Raw genomic sequence first — 13124 nt, forward strand, 5'->3', positions numbered from 1 at the left:
GATCAAAATGGACCCAATTAACCCCTTCTCAATAGGGCACTTTCTGGGAAACCCCACCGATTGCTCTGAAAATACATGGCTTTTCCCCAAAATTATTCAAACCCCAGCAGTCTTTTGTTTGGGGAGACTGGGGTTAAGCATTGTTTACAAGCCTCTTTCCTATGATAAAACTTGGCTCATTATGAAAACTGCCTTCCCACACTATTCTTAGTCAGTAGAAGGCAAGAACCCTCTTATAGGGTGGAGGTAGTTGGCACTGCTGGTTAACGCTCAGCAATGTATGAAGGTTCCAGCCACTCCCATCCCGCTTTAATCCTATGTGGTAGTGGTTAGGTGCCGTCCTGTCAGGTCCAACTCCTAGCGCCCCTGTCTATCTATGCACAATAGAAGGAAACGCTCCCTACCTCTGTTGTGTCTCTACAGTTGAGACCACTGTTGTCACCTCTTTCTTGGACCCTGTTTACCCAGCTGATGTCCTTCCTGACAAGATGTCCAAAGACAGGAAGAAGTCTCACCAATGTCAATTCCAAAGAACAACCTGGCCACGCTCTTTCAAAACAGATTTGTTGGTTGTTCCGGTATACTCAGTGTATTTTCTCCAATACCATGAGCTACTCAAGTGCATTGATTCTTCTGTGGTCTTATTTGCTAACCAACTTTCACAGGGATATGAGCTGATTGAAACTACCATAAATTGGGTCAGGCATACCTTACTTCTTAAACTGTTAATTTCAAGAGGTAGCATAAAATTAAGAACTGATGGTACTAAAGGAAGAAGTCAAGTCAGTTCCTACCCACAGAGACCCTACGTAGGGTTTGAGTATCTGGTGGGTTTGAATCACCAACCTTGGCGTTCAAACTGACCTTGCAGTCAAGGCGCATAATCCTGCAACACCACACTAGGACTCCTATGGGTCAGATACCAACTGGTGGTCCCCCTTTAAGTCTGGAACTAATCTTATCCCCCACCCCCTAAGCTCAGTTTTCACCTAAGTAACAGACAAGCATAGAAAGAGACCACCACTAGTAAGAAACACATACCATAGCATGGTCAATGATTTGAGATCAAAAAAGCAGATTTACCCAAGAACATAATTCAGTGAGTTTGGTAGAGGAAGAGAATGTAAACAAGGAACAGAGGGAAGAGGTGAGGTTCCATCGAGGTCTGCAGCGGCAGGCATAAACCAAGTGTCGACTTTTGTACACTGTTCAACTGCCCGCTTCCGAGTGCCCCTCCTGTGTGACCTGGGCAGCTGCCCCAGAGCTGAGCTAGCCCATCTCAGGGATTCTAGGACCTGGACTGTGGGTCCTGCCTCCACCCCCAAATGAGGAAGCAAAACACATTCAACTCACAGTGGGTGAGAATCCCACGTTGGCAAAAGGGGGGAAATTGCCTCCGAAGGCTAAATAAATGTACGGAAACCAGATTTGGTTCAAATTAACGGTTTATTTTCATTTTTTAAGACTAGCTGAGGAGTCCAGAGCGGACGAATCTACGTGGTTATAGTTTAAATGTAGCAAAGAAAGACTTGTTCTATGTACAGTGAAGATGATGAAGGGGTTCATTTCAACATTTACCTTTTCTTATTTGCAGCATCCAAATAAGAAATGTTAACACCCATTTTCCCCAGTTTAATTCAAGATGAATGACCAGCTACTTAAGCAATCTAGACATGTAAAACTGAAAACATCTGAAATGGGTGTCAGCAGCGGCATGTATTAGTCAAGTGGTGGAGTGAACTCCGGAAATTCAGGAATCACTGAAATATGAGGAAAAACAACATTTACATGAAGTCTGGAAGGAAGGTTAACTGCCACCACGTCCAGTATGAGGTGGACAGAGTCCACGTCCCACTGATGGAAGCTGAGCTGCTCCTGGCTCCTGGACATTAAGTAGAAAATTATTACTTTTATTCAAACTGACTGGAAGTGAGCTGAACAGCTGAAGGAGGAATCACACTGTTCCCTCCACATGAGGAGGGCCACACTCCTCTGGTCCCCAGGAAAGGGGATTCTGTGCTGAGTTCTGCTCCTTCAGAAGGCTGAGCTGAAGGCCCATTATTGCTAGCAAAGCTGGAGTGGCCCTTCCCCCACTGTGAAGGCTGCTGGTTGGCTGGAGGCCCAGTGAAAGAGGGTCAGGCGGCAGAGACAGGCTTGGCTCGGTCACCTCCAGGGAGGCCTGGTCACCTTGGTGACCAGAGGTCTTTTCTGAGCTCCCTGCCGAGACATCACACTTTGCCAACCAAACTGATGGAGCAGTCCAGAGCCCAAAGGGTCAGAGGCTGCAGGACCAGAACAGCTTATGAGACTGTCACAAGTGGTCCAGTTGACATTAGGTGGGGCCCAAGTTCTTTAAAACAAGGGACAGAAGGAACCTGGGCAATACTGTGGAAGTGAGTGGCCAGCAAGGCTGCTGCTACCACCTCCCAATCCCCATGCTCAGACGGATGGCATGAGCTCACAGGGGGACTGAGGGAAAAGGGCATGTGGTGAGCACAGGATGAATTTTATCAGAAAACGTGGGCCACCTGCCGAGCCTGCATGTCCTGCGCCAGGTGAACACCTATGAGGTTCCTGAGAACAGCTGGTGGTGTAGACACGGGGATGACACCACGGCTCAGGGCCACATCTGGGCTACTGAGAAGAATGGGCTTATTGCACATTTGTTGTCGAGGGGAATGGGTTTCCCTGCAGACGGAGGCTCTCTGGATGGGCAGAACCACCACCAGGCATCAATGAATGACTTTGATGTCAGGAAAGAAAGAATCTGGTGGGGTCTTCCTAGAGTCTCCATGTGTGCAGCTGGGGGGCAGAGCTTCACTTGGTCATGGTGTGGTGGGCAAACTTGCTCGCTTACAGCCCAGCGCCAGTCCCTCAGTGACACCGATGGCAGGAAGCTGGGTTACGGGGAAACGTCTCGACAAGCATGCAGATTCCAGAAAGACGCTGGAACTACGACTCTCAATTCCACCGGGTGGGCCAGCCAGGAAGCCACAAGAGATCCAGGGGAAGGGACTTGGTGATCACAGGCTGGAAGGGCAGGCAGGCCACCTCCAAGCAGCAGAGGTGGCGACCCTGGTCAGGAAAGGCCCCTAGAGAGAAAAAGATCTAAGAGGGGGGTGGAAACAGACAAGTCACTGAATCAGGCGTTGATTTTGAACGAGTTTTTCTGAGCTCAGGAAACGGGAGGCTGATAATCCACAGCTCCTGCAGAGGGTTCCGGGAAGAATCCAGTCCTGCTGCCTGGCTGTCCCTCCGTGTCTCCTGAGTAGCACTGTGTACCTCATATATAAATGGGGTGGTACCGCTTGTGGTTGATCTTTTTCCTACATGTTGGGCAGGTGTTGGAATTTTTAAGGGCATCACGGAGGCACTGGCTGCAGAAGACGTGCCCACATTCAGTGGAAACGATGAGACGTCCGTTCTGCACAATCTAGAAAAGCATTAAGGAAGGAGCTGAGATGAGATGACCCTGGTTACCCCTATACGTTGCCAAAGCTGGGAGGTGAGAAGAAGGGCAAGTCCAGGGGTTCAATGGGCAGCATGGAGTCTATGGGCTTTCCTTCCGGGGAGACCCAGAGCAGGACGTGAGAACTCTAGCTCCCTGTTCCCTCCCCTGCGGCAGCAGATCAAGAGGCTCATGAGGGGCACCAGTCCTCTGGCCCTCAGGGCTCAGTGAAGTTCAGAGTTGCTGTGCTGGGCACAGGGTGGGCAAAAACCACCTGCAGCTTCTACCCAGGGCCAGGATGAGGGGCCCACAATGCTGTACAGCGAGGCCTAGGCTAGAAGGAGCTAGCATGCTCTCCCTAGACAGACATAAATCTTCCACAAGCCTATGATGACTTGGGGTGGGGGGAAGAACAGGAGGGAGGAGTGTTGAACGCTACCCACAGCAGATATACCCTCTGATTAAGTCCTGGCCTGTGGTGACTTACCTCGGAGTACCCATCCATGCAGATAGGACAGCTGACAGTGCCGGAAGGCCTGAAAGCACAGGGTGCTGGGTCAGTGTCTTGGCAAACCCTAACACTTCCACCCAACGCTTCCTTAGAGCCTCTAGCCCCCATAAGCACATGGCAGGCCCATGCCACTCACTCAGACCTCAAGAGTGTGAAGCCAGGGCTTGAGAGCACAGCTCAGGCCAAGCTGGGTCTGGGCCCGCAAGGGACGTGGGGCTGGCAGCTGGGGACTGTGTCTTTCACGAAATGCCCAGACATCTCCTTTCGCCCAGCTGATGCCTAGCCCACCCTGGTCAACATAGGGAGAGTAGCTGTGTCCAGCTCCAATTTTCTCCCAATGGTTGGCACCCATGTTTAGTGTTTCTAGTCCACCGCCCCACCTCTACTCTGACCGAGCGCTGTACCTGAGTCCCACCGTGCCCTCCTCCCTGGTGTTTCTGGGCGTGTGTGGGGTCACATACACATCTCGGTCTCTGGACGAGTCATCATCATCACTGCTCACCACACAGCTGTCGGTGTGTTCCTGGCGTAGTCTCCTTGCTGTCCTCCGGGGCCGCCGCCTTTCTATGGTAGGAGGTGGATACTCAGGCTGGGGCCTCCCTGGCACATTCCACCCACTACCCACCAACCCTGGGCGTCCAATGACCCTCCCACTCCTGCTTGGGAAAACCCTCAACATCCTCCCAGAGAAACTGATGTCCCATCCCTGCCCCAGAGGAGGAACAGCTGCCCCTGAACTCCAGGTTGTTGACAGGGGCCTGAAAGTGCAGCTCTGGCCACAATACTCTGACAGATGTGTCTCCCCCTTCCGAGTGTCAGACACAGCACCTAAGTCCTCTCCTCCCCCAATGCAGATGAGACACTCACCTTCAACAATCTTTAAAGGGAAGGAGAGAGAAGAGAGAAGCGGTCAGTTTGACATGCAATTTTCAATGAAAAGATTTTAACACTACTCTTATATGACAACATTGAAGCGATTCTTGCTTTGGATGTATGGTGTGTATGGAACCCTTCAGGGAACCCTAGGCGAGGCAAAGCCCCTCGACCCTGCCTCCACCCAGCCCTCAGTAGCAGCAGCTCTGCCAGCTCCGGCCCCCGTCACCGGACTCTACTCTGGCTGAGGGACAGTAAACCCACTGTGCTCCCCCCATAGCCATGACTGAATCTATGGGGGCTGGCTGCTGGACGTGGGAAGGCACGTTGCCCTTCTGTAAACCAGAGGCATCAGGGTTGCCCCCACAGGGTCCTGATGTGAGGATTAAAGGAGACTCTATTCGGCAGAGGGCCAGGGGTCGTGTGCTCGCTCAGCACTGCCAAGAATTCTACTCAACATTGGTGACAACGACAGTCTGTCTGTGCCATAGGCACTGCGAAGTAGAAATGCCCAAACCCAGGCTCCTATCCCAAGTGCTGCTGGGAAGTGACTGTACTCACAATGAGAGGCAGCTCTGCAGACAGTTCAGCGCCTGGAGCTACTGACGGTGTCCCACTGCCCCCTGGAAAGGGCTGTAGAGTGTGACTGTGGGGACAGCTGGGGACTTGACCTATTGAAGACAGGCCTGGGGCACTTTGATCATAATCTCCACCCCAAAACTGCACATACCACAGTCCTCTGCCTGCCGCTAGGGCTGCCACCAGTCAGATAGCCCACCCACTGCACAGACAACTGGGCCCCCATTCTGAGGCCTGGTGGCTAAGGTCTTGCTTCATCACTTATCACCTTGACAGAGATGACATGGGATCCCAGGAAGCTCTGCTGAGACCAAGGAGGATTCTAGGAAAGCAACCCGACACCATCTCATGAAAATCCGTGAAGGAGAAAAAAACTAAGCAAGTACCCTGCTTAAGAGCAGCACCCTCAGAGACGGCTCTTAGAGATGAAGGCATCTCCTGCCCACCCCTCACTGCCCCCCACCCCCACAGAGCAGAGTAAGCAGAGCTGACTGACAAACGGCAGCAAGCTATCTGAACCAATCGACTCACTGAGAACAACCAAATCCAAGAGAAGGGTGTTTTGTTTTTAAATAAAAGCTATGACAAAAAGAAAAGGAATGATTGGGAGGAAATGGAAAGGAAAGCAGTAACCCAGGGAACTAAGGCATCACAGAATAGTTCCCAACCCCAGCACAGGATCTGGAAAGTCTCACACAGGGCGGAACCCAAAAGTCCAGGCCTAAAGCGGGCCTGCAGGGGGAGGGCAAGGTAACCCTTTTACAACCATGACCTCACAACAGATGTTTTAAGACTACAATGAAATGCAAAAAAAGAGCAATGAAATGAAAATCCCTGGGTGGCTGTTGAGAAATATATACTGCTAAATAATCCATGAGTCAAGCCGATACAAAGAGATCTGAGAGTTGTTAAGTGGCGACTCAGCAAGCCTGGGCAGGGTTTTTGAGGAAGAGCTAGGTGAGTTTGAACCACCAACCTGACGACTGAAATCTACCTTTCAGTTTTTTGGTTCAGTGTGTGTATGTTATAGTTAAATGCCATCAAGTTGGTGCCGACTCACAGCAACCCTGGATACAGTTTCCAAGGAGCACGTAAGGTCACCTAACAACAGTAAAGACTCATTTAGGAACCGACGTCGTCTGTAAGCCCCCGACGGCCTGGACGTTCAGTTATTCCCCACTCTCAGCAGGCCGATACCTGGCGCCATGCTAAATATGTAGCTCATCTTAAAAAGGATACCCTACCCCAAGTTACTATGGGTGGGAACCGACTCAACGCCACTAACAGCAACAACATCCCAAGTGAAGTGGAAGGTCCTGGAGGTGCAATGATTAAAATGCTTGGCTGTTAAGCCAACAGTCAGAGGTTGGAACACACCAGCAGCTCTGTAGAAGAACCATGTTGTTTGTAGTGTGCCTCCATACAGAAACCTTGTAGGGGGGCAGTTCTACCTTGTCCTGCAGGATCCTGACGAGGCAGCATGGACCTGACAGCTGTGGGTTGGCCTGAGTGAGTTCCAGTGAGCTTTCTTCAGAGGTGCTGAGATGAGCATTTCAGCACACTGCTTGGCTGCACTGCTCACTGTTAAGGGAGCAGACTGCCCTGCGGAGGCAGTGAACTAGCAAAGCAGCAAACAGGAAGACCTGGCGATTCCAGAACCATCGTCAGCTGGCTGCAAGCACTGGGGCCAGAGTAGAGGTCCTGACGTATCCCCGACCCGTTCCTTAGCAGCCGTCAATCGGGCTATCTACCCAGCCCAGCCAAGTTCTACTTTCTCTTCCCCGTCTCCCAACTACAGACCCGAAAAAGGTTAATCAGGCAACCCCAAATGAAGGTGGTGGTGATGACTGAGGGTAGAGTCAACTCCAGGGGGATGAGGAAGGCCAGACAGTGGAAGCAGTCTGGGTAGCCCACAAAAGGACATCAGGATATCACTTTGTCAGCCAACAGACACCAATCACATGGTTTTCAGCAGCGAGCCATCATCTCCGCTTCCTCCCCAAGGCTTGGCAGAGATTGGGCACGATGCAGGTGATCACTGGGCATTTGAGAATACAATGCCATGCTACTGTTTTCTAGAGTTAATCAGTAACTGGGCTGCGGGCTCCAGGCGAGGTACCACAGTAAACTATCTTTCCAAAATACCAGGGATCCCTACACAAAGCTGCTGGTAGAGACGGATCTCAAAACACATACAAAAGCCCAAGCAGACAAATCTACGCTCACCCCCATGTAACTTAGCAAGTTTCAACCAACCTTCAGGAAGCTCCTGGCTCCTCTTGAGGCAGCTGCTGTCCCCTGGGATGTGGGCAGGACTAGAGAACAGACTGTCAAGCCTGTCTGCCTTCCCCTTTTCATCTTCTGCCACACTTGGGGGAATTTAGTGAAACCCTGTTCTCAAGTTCAAAACAGAGCCAGGAGGCAACAGCTTATGGGCCACCCCTGAGCCCTGTAACCTGCTCAAAGCGAGCCATGAGAGTTCCCACTCCACCTCCTGACATCCCTCAGCAGGGCCTGAAGACACTTCTCCAACACTGCAGAACACGCCCTTTACACCCGAACTCGACACTAGGTCAGTGAAAGCTACAGTGGCTATCTCTCACCCAGATACTCAGGCGTGTGGCTGCTGAACCACAATGCAGGCCTCTGATTATGCATGGGCCCTCTACACCCTCTCTCTGGGGAGGGACAAGGCAGCCAGCCCAGGTCCAGGTCTCCCTAAAGTCACGTAACCAAGGGCAGCAGGTGGCAATGCAGGCATTTGCACCCCCAGGCCCACACTGACTTCCCAGTGTCCCCTGTCCCTCCACTTGGGCAGGCGTCCCTTAGCCAGCCATTCCAGCATAGGATCTCATTTAATCCTCACAATTAACTCTGGGCACATTTTCTGGAGGCTAAGCATCATGCCCAAGATCACACAGCTGGTGGAACAGCTGTAGAGAACTGGCACTGAGGAGAGGGGTGTAGCCTCCCCTACCCACCAAGTGCCTCCTGTGGAGAGCAGAGTCACAGGGACCTGCAGCAGCGACACCACAGCCACAGCAAACCACGTTCCTGACGTGTGGCCCATTCCGGGTTCCAGTCACTAAATGCCCATGCATTTCTTTGGCACAAGCTGTACCCAAGGCCTCGGCTGCTAGCTTGGCCATAGAACAGCCCATTCTCAGCACTGCTCACTTACCACAACAGAGTCATTGTGGGTCAGGTCAACAACCACAGGCTCCAAGGACTCACAGGTGAGGTCCACTATTTCATCTCCAGCTTAAAAAAAAAGTGAAACCTATTTATACTGATTACTGAGAAAGCAGGAGGAGGGAAAGTGGCGTCATCAATATAATTACATGAGTAGCTGGTGCCAGCTGTCACCCATGGGCAGACCTTGAAGAAATGCTGAGTGAATCTGTTGCAAAAACAAAACAACAACTAAAAAATGAACTAAAAATATATGCACAAAATGATTAGTGTTCCCAAAGGTGGGCAGGGAGAGTTTTTGTTTTGGGGTACTCAGTTTATATTCATGGTGGCATTTTGGGGGGCACAGCATGAAAAATGTCATCAATGCCACTGAGGAGTGGTATATAGAAAGGCTGTGTTGTTGGATGCTTTGATGTGTACAGTTTCATTCACTGCCGTTGTTAAGTGCTGTCGAGTGAGTTCCAAGGTTGTGGATCTTCACAGAAGCACACAGGAGCACTTGGTGGGTTTGAACTACTCACCTTGCAGTTAGCAGTGCAGTGCTTATCCTACAGCACCACTGGGACCCCTTGGATCTAGTATACAAACTGAAAACACAATCAAACAGGGATCCCCTGAGTACAGGGCTGATGAGCGGCACATAACTCGCCAGTGGTGGGTAAAATAGCTGGAGAAAGTGACTCGCATGCATTTAGGCTCCTCTAGCTTGCTCTGCCCTCGGGCATGACCAAGTTCTACAGGAACGGGAGCCATGATACAGTGTAGCTGGCCAACCTACTTCTTCCAGAACCACAAAATTTCCCTAAGTGCTTGCCTGACTCTCCTGCACTGGCTTTGCCAGGAGAGTTCAGGAGACATGGGCTTGGGATGGTGGAAATAGAGGGAAAGGAACCCCCAAACGGAAGAGATACTCAATCAAAACCTTTTCGGGATCCCTGGTGGGAAGTGGCCATTGGGATCAGGGGCAGTCTGAGCAGGACAGGCACCTCGTACAGGGTGGCCTCTCTTTCAGCACCGCAACTGTGAACACGGCAGAACAGGGACCTGGGGCAGCCTCTGCCATGACAGCACACTCCTTTCTCAAAGGGGCCTCTGCCAACAAGCTTGCCATTTTCACGGTTCTGTTGGCATGAAAAATAGGAGCAGAAAGCTGAGCTTTCGGAAGTAAAGTAGAAAAGGTAGGCCCAGGGCAGGCAGCATGCCACTGGGCTGAATGTTTAATGACAAAAGGGACAAGTGAGCATTCAGTTGTGAGTGGGAAAAAATGGTTGGTGGCGGAAACCTACACAGTCCGATTCTGGGGGTCCTCTAAAGACACTAGCAGGGGATTCACCACAGCGAATCCTTGGATGTTAAGTGCCATGCGCCGTTCTAAGTGTATCCCACTATCCGCCTGTCACCTCTTCACGCACTGTGACCACAGGGCTATAGACAGCTGCTATCAGTAGTATCCATGTCAGCGAGGAACGGGAGGCTGAGAGAGCTTGTGTGACTGGCACCAGGCCCCACAGTGGACTATCGACAGACTCCGTGCCTATCCAACACACTGCACACACACCCCCACTTTAACACATCAGCTTACCACTTTCCTCAAGTTCTATGGGTTCTGCTTCCACGGCCATTTCCGGTGTGGAGAGAGCTTCTCGAGTTCGCTTCTGGGCTTGTCTAGAATTTATTGTTCCACCACGACGCTTTCTCTGAATATATTGAGGGGAAAAGAATACAACATTCACCCGAGCTTCTGACTCTGATTTCAGCAAGAAATGAAAGGAAAAGCAACTCAACAATGAGGGCTACTTCAACTTCTGAACACCAGAGTGTCAGGGAGTAGACCTGAGGTTGGGGTCCTTTCAAAACTTGAGATTCTAGAACAGACAGCCCACTTCATGCACAGAGAAGACCCACTCCATGAAGTAGAATTCTCACCACAGCAAGTCATCAGCATGCCAACAGCATAGCTTGCCTTCCTACAGAAGCCTGATGGTCCAGGTCTGGATTTGACTCTGACACTGGGTACCCTTTCTTTACCCATAATTCCTGGAATGTGGGTTCTGTCTCACTAAGTCTTTTTTGTTTTGTAGCCCAAATAACTTTTATTTCTTGTGTTAACACTGTCAGTTGTGGAAAGCTAGTCTTCTTAGGGAAACGTGGCTTCTGATCTTTTAGGATATTGGCAAACAGGACCCACACCCGTGCCATCGAAGTCTCGGTAGTTGAGAATCACCCAGCAGACTGAAGTCTCAGGTGCTCCATTTGGAACCAGCTCTGTTCCATGCCGTCGACTCTAGATGTTACTTTGTCAGTGCACTATGTTACCTGGCTGCCACTAGAGACAAACTGGGTACATGCTTGCCTACAGTCGCCCTCACAGACGAGCCTGCCTGCACTGTCCTGCTGGTCAAGGATACTGGACCTGCTACTCTGCAACCCAGCATCACCACATACTGTTGGGCATCTGCAGTCTATCCATCCTCCCCAGGCCCTGCCATGCACAACTTGACAGGATTACATGGGATCTTCCAATGTGCTTCTGGGTGGGATTGAACCACTAGTGGTCAACTGTTTAACAACATTTGTGGTGGTCGTGTGCCTTGGAAATCAGTTCTGACTCATAGCGACAGTGTACAGGGTTTCCGAAGCTATAAATCTTTACAGGAGCAGAAAGCCTCTTTCTCCTGCAGAACAGCTGATAGTTTCGAACAGCTGACCTTGAGAATAGCAGCCCAATTCGTAACCACTATGCTACCAGAGCTCCTGGAACTCCTTAGCGGCCTGACTTAGGACAGATTCCCATTGTGGCCGGACTGTTGTGTTGTCCTGGGAGCTGTGCTGGGGTCAGGGGATGCTCAACACAACCCTAAGCAGGCCACTAAGAGTACTGATTCTAGGTGTGATTCTGATTGCTGCCCCCTATGCCAGCTTGAAGGGTCTGGGAAATGGAGCTGGTTTAGTGACTGCCCCTGGACTTAAGGAAGGACTTGCGACCACAGAACCAGGCTCTGCCCATCCTGGAATATGTGAGGATGGACCCAGGAAACTCACAGAGCCAGAAGGCAGCCGTGACCACAGGGTCAGGCTCCATCCACCAGGGAACACTGGCTGACTCTCTCCCATGTCCTCTTCTTAGCCTCTTTTTTTCTAGCCAGTAGAACTCAAATGTCTGATCACTACACCATGGAAGTTACTGACCCCTTCTTCCCTGGTTCTATCAGTTCAGGGTTGAGGGGGACACAAAAGAAGTACCAAGGCTCACAGTACGTGCCTCCCTAAAGTGAGCTCAGTATCAACCTGCAGAGCCTGAGGGAGGTGGCTATTGAGGAGGGTGGAATTGAGCTGAGAACATCAGCAGTGGGCATGAAGCACAACGGCAGCTGGGGATGGTAAAGATTAGGAAGACTTACAGGGGTCACGGGGCCAGTGACCATGCACAGCTGTGCCTGAGAGCTGGGTGTCTAATCTCAGCTGCCCTGCCTTCCCCGTATATTTCACAGCACTCTGGAACCCACACAGTATAAATAGTAAACAAATATTAATAATCAGAATAAGAAATGCAGAAAGTATGAATTTAGAAAAATTGCACGTTGTCATAAATGAATGGAATGCATAAAGATCAATGTTCAAGGCATTAAGTCAGCTGAAATGCACCGTATTGGTCAGTCTGAATCTGACAACCGCATGGTTTACTATGGCGGAACTACAAATTGAAGAGGAATGGTGTCACATTCATCATCAAAAAGAACATTTCAAGATCTCTCCTGAAGTACAATGCTGTCTGTGATAGATAAAATCCCTACACCTATAAGGAAGACCAGGTAATGTAATTTTTATTCAAATTTACGCACAACCACTAAAGCTAGAGATGATGAAACTGAATTTTACCAACTTCTCAATATGAATCAAATATGCAATCAAAATGAAATGATAATTACTGGAGATTAGAATGCAAAGGTTGGACACTATGACTTTGGTGATAGAAACGATGCTGGAGATCACATGACAGAATTTTGGAAGACCAATGACTTCTTCATTATAAAAACCTTTTTAAACTTCATAAAAGACACTATACACATGGACCTCACCAACACACAGAAATCAAACTGATGATGCCTGTAGAAAGAGATGGTGGAACAGACCACCAATTGCTCATATGCAAGTTCCGGCTGAAGCCGAACAAAATGAAAATGAGTCCACAAGAGCAAAAATATGATTTTGAACATTTGAATGTACAGATCCTCTCAAGAACAAATTTGATGCATTAAAAACCAAAGACCAGGAGAGTCATGGGATGACATCAAGAACATCAGACAAGAAGAAAGAAAAGGGTCATTAAGAAGACAAGAAAGAAGGAAAAAAACAAACCAGATGTCAGAAGAGAATCTGATACTTGCTCTGCAGTGTAGAGATGGAAGAAATGAAGAGATAAGAGTTGCATAGCAATGAAATGCAGACAGGGCTCTTGTGATACAATAGTGAGTAATTGTTATCAGGACTGATTGTGAGGGTTGGAAATGTAAAGGT

At 49.9% G+C, this 13124-nt stretch overlaps 1 protein-coding gene across 1 annotated transcript in view; it reads right to left on the bottom strand.

The window, feature by feature from the left end:
- Nucleotides 1-3283: 3283 nt before the first annotated feature.
- Nucleotides 3284-13124, bottom strand: part of RNF4 (ring finger protein 4) — a 14886-nt gene continuing 5045 nt past the window's right edge. Inside the window, exons 2-7 of the mRNA XM_006874097.1 lie at nucleotides 10189-10303; nucleotides 8593-8672; nucleotides 4827-4836; nucleotides 4364-4523; nucleotides 3936-3984; nucleotides 3284-3433 (exon numbers count right to left, since the gene is read on the bottom strand). Coding sequence (XP_006874159.1) covers nucleotides 3284-3433; nucleotides 3936-3984; nucleotides 4364-4523; nucleotides 4827-4836; nucleotides 8593-8672; nucleotides 10189-10303 — 564 coding nt within the window. The remainder of the gene's footprint in view (nucleotides 3434-3935; nucleotides 3985-4363; nucleotides 4524-4826; nucleotides 4837-8592; nucleotides 8673-10188; nucleotides 10304-13124) is intronic.

This window comes from Chrysochloris asiatica, unplaced genomic scaffold (assembly GCF_000296735.1).
Source record: "Chrysochloris asiatica unplaced genomic scaffold, ChrAsi1.0 scaffold00262, whole genome shotgun sequence".
NCBI lineage: Eukaryota > Metazoa > Chordata > Mammalia > Afrosoricida > Chrysochloridae > Chrysochloris > Chrysochloris asiatica.